This window comes from Neomonachus schauinslandi, chromosome 4, assembly GCF_002201575.2.
Source record: "Neomonachus schauinslandi chromosome 4, ASM220157v2, whole genome shotgun sequence".
Classification (NCBI taxonomy): Eukaryota; Metazoa; Chordata; class Mammalia; order Carnivora; family Phocidae; genus Neomonachus; species Neomonachus schauinslandi.
In genome coordinates, this window is record NC_058406.1 from 111,243,127 (window position 1) to 111,255,649 (window position 12,523).

At 35.8% G+C, this 12,523-nt stretch overlaps 1 protein-coding gene across 4 annotated transcripts in view; it reads right to left on the reverse strand.

The window, feature by feature from the left end:
- Positions 1 to 12,523, reverse strand: part of RB1CC1 (RB1 inducible coiled-coil 1) — a 94,376-nt gene that overhangs the window by 43,535 nt on the left and 38,318 nt on the right. For all 4 annotated transcript variants that reach the window (XM_021688576.2, XM_021688574.1, XM_044914629.1 and 1 more), the window contains exons 8-10: positions 9,894 to 10,064; positions 412 to 596; positions 53 to 239 (exon numbers count right to left, since the gene is read on the reverse strand). In XM_021688576.2, the coding sequence (XP_021544251.1) occupies positions 53 to 239; positions 412 to 596; positions 9,894 to 10,064 (543 nt within the window). The remainder of the gene's footprint in view (positions 1 to 52; positions 240 to 411; positions 597 to 9,893; positions 10,065 to 12,523) is intronic.

Below are 12,523 nucleotides of genomic sequence, written 5' to 3' on the forward strand. Positions count from 1 at the left end.
CACCAATTCATTAAGGCTCATACACAATGAAAAGAGAATTCAACTTGCATACCTCCCTGTAGTGTTTTATGAACATTTTTCTCCTTACAACCTCAACAACAGCTATGCAGTACATCTGAGGAACTGTACTAAGAGCTTCAACAATTTTGACTCTCTCTAACAGTTCTATTACGAGGCGGAGCAAAGCTTGCAATTTCTCTCCATCTTGATCAGCATGAAGCATTACAAAGCAACACCACCTACAGAATGAAATTGAGACACACAAACTCTATAAGAATAATCTAATCCCAAATTAATCAACCAATCAAGTATTTCAATATAATGCCAAGAGAAAAATTACTCCATTACTTGGCAGAAATTTAAAAAAATCACTTCAAAACATCCAAAATTAGATGTAAGAGAATCACTTACTTCAGTCTGACATGTAGGTTATTTGCTAGTTCCTGTTTGGCAGTGGTACACTTCTGTTTAATATCCAACAGTTTTCTATGATTCTGCAACATAATCATCAACTGATTTGCATGACTCAGGCACAAATCAGGTAATACAGATGCATCCTTCAAGTTTTCAGCTCTCATCTGATTAGCTAAAAATCCCTTTGAGAGAAAATATTTTAAAGGACGTTAACTTGGTTTCATGAAAGATACCAACATTCATTTAAGAAGAAAATCTTTGTTAAATATGACTGCTCTACTTTTAAAGAAGATTTTAAAATCCACTATCCTGAATGTAGATATGTTCATAAAAAAAGATCATTTCTGCTCATCTAGTTGTTTCATTTTCATGCTAGGAAAAAAAAAGAAACCCACTGGGAAGATAGAGTAATTTATCCAAGGACACACTTAATAGTTAAATTAGAATTAGAACCTAAGTGTCTAGACTCCTACCACACCATGGGTCAGTCAGAGCATGACATTAAATAAAATATGGTCACTGATTTTAAGCCATGAAATAACTGACTTAATCTAATCAATGATATTCAATAGTATTTTGTACCCTTCCCCAAATGAATAACAATTGACTGTACTTTTTATTAAGAAGTCATTACTCTCTCCAGTATTTCTGGACTATATTATGTTCCACTATATATATGTATCAGTGCTCATATTAGAATAAATTAAATGTTTACAATACAATTTTACAATACATTTTATTATTTGGTGTAGGTGAACTTTGCATCATTCTGCTAAGTAGGAATTGTGTTTAGGCTATAAATTAATTTAGACAGATGTGCCATATTTAAAATAAGGTAGTCGTGTGCAGAAAACATTAAAAAAAAACAAACCAACAGCAAACACTTAAAAAAAGGTCCAAAGACATCTTGATGAAGTTATTACTAAGTATTTTTATTGTATTTATAGGTTCTTTTTCCTACTCTGCTTACTAAACAGTTATTGTGTTATAGTTTTACAATTTGCAAGTCTATCTGACTGCCATACTTGCTACTGTAAATAATTATCTTTCTAGGAACTTAACAATATGGCCGGCAATAGCGTGTCTTTTAACTTTTGGGTAGCTCTCCCTCTGTTTCTGTTTCATGTCTTCCTAAATTTCAAGAAAATATTTAAATTTAAATGACATGTATTAAAGTTAAAATCATTTAATATCTGAAAATAAGACAATTTCAATACAAATTTTATGCTTTACTTCCTTTTCAATACGCTATATGTTCCACTGTGGCTATATTTTTTCTGAATTTAAAAATAACTTATTGCTTTTATCAATTGTGTTAAAATCTTAATAGGTTTCCACTACTTTTTAATGAATCCAAGAAAAACACATAATCAATCCCCCAAATTAAATTCTAAACCACTAATAAGGAATTTCCTGACACCAAAAGCACAGACATGCAAATGCTGCCAAAAGCAAAAATGTGCATCTGTTTTTTTTTTTTTTTAAAGATTTTATTTATTTATTTGAGACAGAGAGAATGAGAGAGACAGAGAGCACATGAGAGGGGGGAGGGTCAGAGGGAGAAGCAGACTCCCTGCTGAGCAGGGAGCCCGATGTGGGACTCGATCTGGGACTCCAGGATCATGACCTGAGCCGAAGGCAGTCGCTTAACCAACTGAGCCACCCAGGCGCCCGTGAATCTGTTTTCAACAAGATAAATTCTGTATTTGTTAAACCATCCTTAGTATACTATTTAGACTAAGTAGAAAAATCTCTAAGAAGTACAAGCTTCTTAAAATAAGTCATCGGAATGAAAAGTACAGCATAGGGAATATAGTCAACATACTGTAATAATGTTTAATGGTGACAGATGGTGATTCCACTTATCATGGTGAACAATAAGTAATGTATAGAACTGTCCAGTCACTATGCTGTAGACCTAAAACTAATGTAACATTGTATGTCAACTATACTTCAATAAAAAAAAGTTTAAAAAAGTAGAAAAATCCCTGATATCATTTAGTATTAATATTTTTGTGTGTAACTAAGGATTGATAACTACATGGTGTATAAGTTTAAAAGAAAATTACACAGCTGACTGAGTGAAGATGGAAGGCAGAACTTAAACTATACCATATCCTAATTCTGAATTTCAGTAGGTTATCTGATAAGAATTAAATAATCATGACAACATTCAAAAGAAATCTAACTAGTTGTTAGTTACTACAGTACTTATAACTCCCCTCAAGATGTGTTCTGTGAACTTTTGGTTTAGGAAGCAGATTCCCTGTTATTTTCTTACTTTGTTGACCATCTTTAAAGATAAAAAGATTATCAGAGGAATAATACACATTGAATAAGTTTTCAGGGCTCCAGTGTTAACACAGCTTCAGAGATCTGGTTAAGTTTCTCTGTCAGGTAAGGTAGAAGGGTCTATAAACCTCCTCAGAAGTGTTGTGGTTTTAAAAAAATTACTCTCCTAAAGCTTCCTGAACTGGTCTTTATCATATAAGATATTTAATAAGTCTCCTTCCATTGTCTTTTCCCTTCTCGCTCTCTTGCACTGAGAGCAAGTGAGGGGAGAGGAACAGAGGGACAGAAGGAGAGACAGAATCTTAAGCAAGATCCACGCTCAGTGCAGAGCTGACATAAGGGCTCGTTCTCACAACCCTGAGATCATCACCTGAGCTGAAATCAAGAGTCGTACATTCAACTGAGGCACCCAAGTGCCCCTTTCCCTTTCCTTTAAAAGTGGTTAGAAGATTTAATTGCTATGTAGCTAGAACGAACTACACAAAATTGTGTTTATATAAAATCTAAACTCAACTCCTCAAATCGATTGATCTGAATTTATCTACTTTCACTGACCGCATTCTGAAGGAAATACTGATTAAAAGAAAAGAAAATATCTGCAATGGAAAAAAAAATATTAGCTGTAACAAAACTAACAGATGAGAGATCTGTAAATTATGAAATGTGAAAGATTCCAGACCAGATTAAAGAGAAGTCTAGGGACGCCTGGATGGCTCAGTCGTTAAGCGTCTGCCTTCGGCTCAGGTCATGATCCCAGGGTCCTGGGATCGAGTCCCACATTGGGCTTCTTGCTCAGTGAGGAGCCTGCTTCTCGCTCTCCCTCTGCTGCTCCCCCTGCTTGTTCTCTCTCTCTCTCTCTGATAAATAAATAAAAATCTTTAAAAAAAAGAAAAAAAAAAGAGAAGTCTAACATGTCACCAACAAGGCTACATGAACCCAAATTCTTGCGCTCTCTCTCTCTCTCTCTATTTTTGGCGGGGGTGGAAGAGAGAGAGAATCTGAAGCAGTCTCCATGCCCAGCTTGGAGCCCAACATGGGGCTCAATCTCATGACCTGAGCCAAAATCAAGAGTCAGACCATAACAGACTAAGCTAGCCAGGCGCACCTCATTCTGTAAGTACTGACTGTGTACTTACTACAGGTCAGGAACCTGTAAGGCATTGTGAATAAGGCAGTGAGGAAGAGAGACTAGAATCCTGCTTTCTTAGAGCTTATATTTTTCTCTGTTTCTTTTTCAAAAATTTTTTTATTGTTATGTTAATCACCATACAATACATTGTTTTAGATGTAGTGTTCCATGATTCATTGTTTGTGCATAACACCCAGTGCTCCTTGCAGAACGTGCCCTCTTTAATACCCAACACCAGGCTAACCCATCCCCCCACCCCCTTTCTTTCTTAATTTCTACACCCAATGTGGGGCTCAAACTCAATGGCCACAAGATCAAGAGTCACATGCTCTTCCAACTGAGCCAGTCAGGTGCCCTGGAGCTTATATTCTTAAAAAAGAAATATCATTTAAAAGAACCCCACATAATCACTTAAATTATGACATAGGCTAAGTACAACATGCTAAGAGAAAATAAATCTGATCTGATCAAGACTGTAAAATCAGAGAAAACTTGTTTGTGGAAGTGATGTCTCAGTTAAAACCCTTGCCTCTATACATCCCTTGGCAGCCAAACACATAAAAATATAGGAGTGAAAAGTTGCTCCAACAGCCACATATCACCTAACTTCAACAGGTTATCCCTTGTCTCTCATGAGCACATTTAAAATTATCTTATTATAGCCAGTTTCTCTCAAAGCCATTCACTCAGGCAAGCCTAGCTGACATCCATGGCTCTTAGGGCCTTGATTTGCATCTGTTCTACAGTTTTGTTCTGAATATGTAATACACTTATATTAAAATGTATGTAGGAACATCAAAAAATATTCACTGAGGAATAATTAAATGAGAATTTGCCTCTCAATGTCAAAAAGGACTATAGTACTTCAGGTATCAATATCAAAGAAAAACATATTTTTTAAAGATTTTTATTTTATTTGAGAGAGAGAGAAAGAGAGAGAACGAGCTGGGGGGAGGGGCAAAGGGAGAGGGAGAAGCAGACTACCTGCTGAGCGGGGAGCCTGATGCGGGGCTCAATCCCAGGACCTTGAGATCACGACCTGAGCCAAAGGCAGACGCTTAACCGACTGAGCCACCCAGGTGGTCCAGAAAAATATATATATATTTTTTTTTTTTTTTAAATTTTATTTATTTATCTGACAGAGAGAGACATAGTGAGAGCAGGAACACAAGCAGGGGGAGTGGGAGAGGGAGAAGCAGGCTTCCCGCAGAGCAGGGAGCCCGACGTGGGGCTCGATCCCAGGACCCTGGGATCATGACCTGAGCCGAAGGCAGACGCTTAACGACTGAGCCACCCAGGCGCCCCCAGAAAAATATATTTTTTAAAAGTAAGAGTATTATACTTTAAAAGTTAAATTCTAAGAGCTATGATAGCTGAAAACATTAGCAAAAGCTGGGAATAAATTAGGGGGAAAGAAGATGGTTAGACAAGGTACTTCTATGATCACAGGATGCCAAAAATTAGTTTTCAAATTTTCAAAGGAACAGTATAGGACTTGTCTACTAAATTTTTTTCAGTTTGGGTTCAAGAAACCCTGGAAGGGTCAGCCCTGGAAAGCAAACAAAAATATAGGAACAAACAAAAAAGGATCAAGAAATGCTTCTTCTATTTTTTAAATAAAATAAAAAAGTACTATTAGCTCCTTCATCAAGCAACTACACTTCCAGAAAAATTACTTATCCTTGTATTACACAACTCCATTTGCCTAATCCAATGCAGATGAGGATAACATCAGCATCAGATTTTTTTTTAATACAACCAAATGCAAAACCATTCATTATAGCTGCCTGATTGTAGTAGAGATATTACACACATACCCCTCCTCCAAGAGATTTGAGAGTAAAGAAAGAGAGAAAATAGATTATCTAAATAAGAAAACAGGAAGTCCTGGTTTATTCAATCAGAGAAACAGTTATAAAATCTGGAGATTTTCTTTTTTTCTTTTTTTTTTTTTTGACAGAGAGAGACACAGTGAGAGAGGGAACACAAGCAGGGGGAGTGGGAGAGGGAGAAGCAGGCTTCCCGCAGAGCAGGGAGCCCGATGCGGGGCTCGATCCCAGGACCCTGGGATCATGACCTGAGCCGAAGGCAGACGCTTAACAACTGAGCCACCCAGGCGTCCCTAAAATCTGGAGATTTTAAAGGAATGATGAGTTCATAAAATTAAAAACAAAAAAATGACTAATACATCTGACTACGTCAAAATTTAAAATTTCTGTGTAACAATCTTTATAACACTATCAACAAAGAGACAGCATCTGTATTATTTACAACAGACAAAGGATGATCCAGATTATATATAAAATAAATTCTTACAGAAACATTAGGATAAAAAATTGGCAAATGAAAATTCAGAGGAAACAGATGGCAAATACTGATATAAGGGAAACTGCTCTTCTCATTAATTACTGGGAGTGTGGACTGATTTTTCCTTTATGGATGGTATATTATAACATTACTAATTAATATTTAAAATGCACAAACACTCTAGAGTATAGCAATTCCATTACTGAAGATTGTCCCTAAAGAAAATACTAGAACATGCACATAATGGCAGACATGTACTGGGATAGTAAAACAATGTTTGTAACAAGAAAAACTGGAAGCAACCTAAATGACCATCAAAAGGAGTTTGCTTAAATAAATTATGTTTGACTCATTCTACTGAGGGTTAAAAAAGAATGATATTGGAAAAACAACAAAAAAATCAGAAATTCAGAGCTGTCTCAAGTGATGGTAAACTATAATTTAATGGTAATGCAGACCAAGCTTCCTGTGGCATTAGTTACTAGAGATGTAAAAAAGCAGTGAAGGAGAAGGGCCAGGATCTAGGAGGAGGAGGAAACCTAGGGAGGCCAGTTAAGCAACTAGAAATGCTTTGCCCTAGAGACAAGTGCTGATTCCTGAAGAGGTGTCCAAAGCTAAGAATTAAAAAAAGCAATCCTTCTGACATTCTCAAGGAGCTATGAAATAAAAAACTGGAGATCAGTGCCAGCCAAAGGAAGTGAAGATGGAAAACACTTTGTATTATTAGTACCCGGAAAAACTATATCCTATGGATAAGAGTCTACAAAAGCAGACTGTCCATCACAAGGACTGGAAGACCAACTTCCCATCACCTAAATCCCTGAGGCTGGATTAAGATGATATAAGATTGTGATAACCCCTACCACATGTAAACAAATTCTCTCTAGAAGTGTTATCTTAAGCTTCATATTTCCTGTTTTTATTTTTTTAAGATTTATTTGTCAGAGAGAGAGAGAGGGAGAGCATGAACAGGGGGAACAGTAGGCAGAGGCAGAAGCAGGCTCCCCGCTGAGCAAGGAGCCTGATGTAGGACTCCCAACCTGAGCAGAAGGCAGATGCTTAACCAACTGAGCCACCCAGGCATCCCCTGGGTTTTTCTTATTAAAAATAATTAGGCACATGAAAAGGCAAAACCACATGAATTTAAACTATAGGAAACAACAGAAAATATCCACAGACACACAGGCACAAGTAATGGAGTTACTAGATATAGACTTTTAAATTACAATATGGTTAATGTAATCAAAGAGATGATGAATGGGTCTGAGTATCTTGTTAGATAATTTGAAACTATATAAACAAAAGAACCAAACTGAAACTGTGGAGTTAAAAAATAAACAAAAATTATAAATCAATAAGTGGGTTTAATAACAGTCATTCACAGCTAGAAAAAATTAATCTGGGTCAATACAAAATATTTGGAATAAAGCACAGATAGATATAATGATGGGAAATACAGGAAACAAGGGTAAATGGAAAGAATGAGATGAAAGGTCTAATACATGTGTGACTGGAATCAATGAATGAGAAGGGAAAGAGTAAGGTAAAGGCAAAATTTGAAGAGAAACTGGGAATTTTCCCAAAAGATATGCCATTAAGCCACAGCTTCCAGTAGTACTACAAGCCCAATGCAGGAGAAATACAAAGAAAGCCACATCTTGTCATATTATAGTAAAACTGTTAAAAAACAAACCAAAGGCAATGTGTTAAAAGTAAATCACTGACAGCCTAGATTCTATATCCAGAGAAAACATCCTTCAGAAACAAACATGATTTAAAGAGATTTTTAAATGACAAAGACTAAATTTGCCACTGAAGGATACTATAGGATACTTTTTTTTTTTTAAAGATTTTATTTATTTATTTGAGAGAGAGAGAGACAGAGATAGTGAGAGGAAGAGCACGAGCAGGGAGGAGAGGGAGAAGCTGGGAGCCCGATGTGGGGCTTGATCCCAGGACCCTGGGATCATGACCTGAGCAGAAGGCAGATGCCTAACAACTGAGCCACCCAGGTGCCCTACTATAGGATATTCTAATGCATATCAAACTTACAAGGATGCATATGTTACTTAAAAGGAAAAAAGTTAATATGGAAGATAGAATAATAAATAATTTTTAATGATAAATTTTTAAATTATATATATATATATATTTTTTTTTTTTTTAAGAGAGAGCAAGTGACTAGGGGTGGCGGGGGCAGAGAGAGGAGAGAATTTTAAGCAGGCTCCATGTCCAGCATGGAGCCCCACATGGGGCTCAATCTCACAACCCTGAGATCATGACCTGAGCCAAAATCAAGGGTCAGATGTTTAACTGACTGAGCCACCCAAGTGTCCCCCAAGTTTTTAAACTTTAAATTTAAATGATAAAATAATCCGAAGGGCAAAAGCAGAAAGGGATAGAATTGGAAGAAAAATTAGAAATAAAAAATTAGAAATAGTTGACTTAAAAACAAATAGTAATTATATTAAATAAATGCATTAAATATTCTAATATTCTAATCAAAAAATTTCTCAACTTACTTTGAGGCCATCATAAACTCGGTGCCCAAACCTGACAAATACATACCAAATGAATAATACATACACACAATATAATTCAGTTTGCCAAAATGTTACACTCAATTCAGAAATACATAAAAAAGACAATATATTATGACCATGTTGAGTTTATTTCAAGAATCTAAGGATGGTTCAAGATTAGAAGTAGACTATAACTTTCTTAATCTGATAAAGGGTTTCTATTAACACAAAGAGAAAAAACTAACTACTAGAAACATTATAATTGTGAAATACCACTTTCTATAGATCAGGAATTAAACAAGCACACCCACTATCACATTCTACTCAGCAATGGTACTAGGGGATTCTAAATCAGTCAAAAGCACAAGATAAAGGGGTTCAGTTCACAATAAGGTGGCTGGATCCAAAATCAGGAGAAAAAAGAGAGTCTGGGAATGACAGATGAATTCAATTAGGAAACTATAAAAATGCAATAAATATTTTAAAATTTATTTTAGAAGAATAAAGGATATACACGTTTTATCTACCTGCAACACACTGTGTATAATGCTATGCAAGTAAAATAAAACATTTATACCCATTTATATGTTCTACAATTGGAGGAAAAATACTGGCAGAGGAACATTAAACTAGAAAAGTGTGTGTGAGAATCAAGATTATGCAAGTCAACTCTTTTGCTGTTTTGCCAGAATGGATGGAGGACCAAGTCATTAGTGTGGCAGAAAATGTCTAGGCTAACCGCTCTTTGCAATTCCATCACTTTGTTTTGGTTATAAGTCTGAGAACAGAGTTCTTGGAACACTGCATTAAATTAGACCTAAAAACCTAAGTATTAGTAATCTCTAAGATTTTATATTTTCCTCCTGTCCTTTACAAATCTCATGTATTCTTCTTTAGTTTTTTTGGGGGGGGGGGGAGCAGGAAGTACTCAGATGTTTAGTACAATGACTGCTTTATCATGTTCTTTCCACACGTTTTTTTCCCCAGCTGCTGACAGCATTTTCATGGTTTATCTTTCAGCCACTACCTAAAGTGGCCTCAGCTCATTTTATCAAACCTGAACATTAAGAACGTGTCTTCTTCCTTATTACACGGAAACAATACTATTCATTAACACTAATCAAGGATGAGGTAAAAATGATGGTGTATAACAAGTTGATATTACACATAAAATACTGGTACAGAGAAACTACGAATTGCTTCTCCTGAGAGAAGTCTGAAATGAGTACCTGAGCGAGTTCCTTCTGTTCATTCACCAGTCGGCTGCAGCTAGCGATCATCTGGTCCAGGGCATAGAGCCGGTCTTCAAGTCCTTTAATGGCTTTCATGTTCTGATTATCAAGTTTGGCAATAGTTTGACGGCATTCTGCTATAAATGGTCGAATAATCCTTGGATCAAGCTAAATGACAACAGAACATATGAATGAAGTTTTCAGCAAATAGTTTAAAATATATTTCTCACTATTTTGACACACGGCTTCAGAGGAAAAAAGTTGAAAAATATAGAGAAGTAAAAGCATGGAGAACCTAAGTTATACTTTCACAAAATTGAGAGCAGGATAATTATGTTAATAAAAAATTACTGATTATATTAGAATAATTAGGAATATAGTGCCAGGAATTATAACCTTCCAATCAATGCCACAATTTAATCAATCCTCAGTATCACACAGAAAATGTTATTTTCAAGGTCTTACAAAGTAAAGCAGAGTTAAAACACATTCTTTGTTCATTGTCTTTAAAACTCTAATTTCCCTCAAAACATATCAATATCTTCAAAGTGACTTCCCTCCTGGAGGTATCTTTACTATCAGTCTCTATCTCCTAAAGGAATTTGCTTGATCAACTCCACTTTTCTTTTTACTCTTCAATCTCTCCTGTTTCCTGGTTTTATTTCTACAAATTTTCTGGAATTCATGGAACGTAATTTCTCTCAACACTGTTCCCCTTCCCTTGAAAGAATACACTGTGTTTTTATGTGTAGTCTCCATTAAAACCATTCTGCCAAAGATCACCAATGACCTCCTTTCACTTGAGGCTCTTACACACTGAAAACAATCTTTGACAAACTCTGGAAGCTTTGGGGTATTACCTCACTGGTTCCTCCACAGTACCCTTCCCTGGCTCTTTTTCCTGTCTAATCCATAAATACAGATAATCCAGAAGGACTTTGCGCTCAGCCCATTTTTACTATTTCTTATATGATTTCAGCATTAAGCATAAATTTCTATGGAGCTCCCCTTTTGTAATCCCTGATTCTTCTCACAGATTTTCAGCTTGTGTTTCTGACCACTTACTAATATCTCCATGTGAGTATCAACCATGTTATCTATTATTATTAACTCATTATAGTTGTCTTCTGTTGAAATCCCTAAATGGCTTCCTTTTGCCTACAATGACATCCAAAAAATATAGCATAGTAAAGGCTTCAGTGATTGGATACCACTAAATCTTTCCAAGGCCTATCCTCTTTTCAAACTGAATTACCAATTACATCCAGACAAGCCCTGTGTTTCTCTAGTTCTGATTTTTCTTCATACTGATCATCCTGTCTAGCTGTTTGAAAGCCCATCTTTGCCTCTACATAAGGATCCTAGTCAAATACTGCCTCCTTCATGATGCCTTCCCTGATCTCTACAATCAAAGGACCATAAAATATTTAATGTAGTGTTTGGTACACAGAGAACATACAAAGGCAGTTAAAACTGAACTATTTTATTGTTATTATCAATAATCCAGTGTAATTAATAAGAGGCTGCATTTGCAACACTACAAAAAAGTTAACAGAGCCACTACTTATATATAGACAGCAGTTGCCCAATATAAATGAAGACCTTACATACGTTAACATTTTCTCACTTTTCTTAATTTCACCGTAACTGATTCCAATCTGCACACATTTCTGATCCAAAGTATTGTACAAACCAAAGATTAGCTATAAATCATTAAGGTGATAAAGGGCTAAAAAAGATTTAAATAGATTCACATTTTTAGCTTGTGCAAAATTACAACTACACATGGGCTTCACATAGCAATGATTTAAAGAAGAAAAAACAAACCCCAAACCAGGGCTCCTGATTATAATTCTGTATTTCATAATTCATTGAGAGTGTAATACAACTACACTGATTAAGATGGAAGAGTGTTTTGTAAATCACTTGAGTAGCAGTTACATAACTTGATTTCCTAAAATCTTATTCTACTTAATATTTTATTTCATTTGTCCACAGGTAATAAAAATTAAAATTTCTAAATGGAGTCTCTGGAGAAATTTTTTATTTTATTTATTTATTTGTCAGAGAGAGAGCAAGCGTGCATGCGCACAAGCAGGGGGCGCGGCGGGCAGAGGGAAAAGCAGGCTCCCTGCTGAGCAAGGAGCCCGATGTGGGGACTCGATCCCAAGACCCTGGGATCATGACCCGAGCCAAAGGCAGACGCTCAACCGACCAAGCCACTCAGGAGTCCCTCTGGAGAAATTTTTAAAAATACTTATTTTAAACCACAAAATTCTATTAATAATTATATAGGAAATTTTCAATAATTGAACACAGTGCTACACTAATATTTTACTCTTGGGCTTTTCCATTGATATCTAGAAAGATTAATACTGTTGTCTTAGAAGAGAAGAAACTAAAAATTTTCTTACCCTCTTCATTCTTCCCATCCCACCTCTAAATCCACGCCCACTGCACAGAGCAAACAATAATATTTCAATAACAACACAAAAATCCTGAATGAAATACTACAACAAGATTCCATAAATTATGCTGGTATTAATCTGAACAGCTTAGAAATGAGCTAAATGTGTATATTTCCAACTATTAATCATCAGATATACAAATGTTTGCCTTTTACAGTA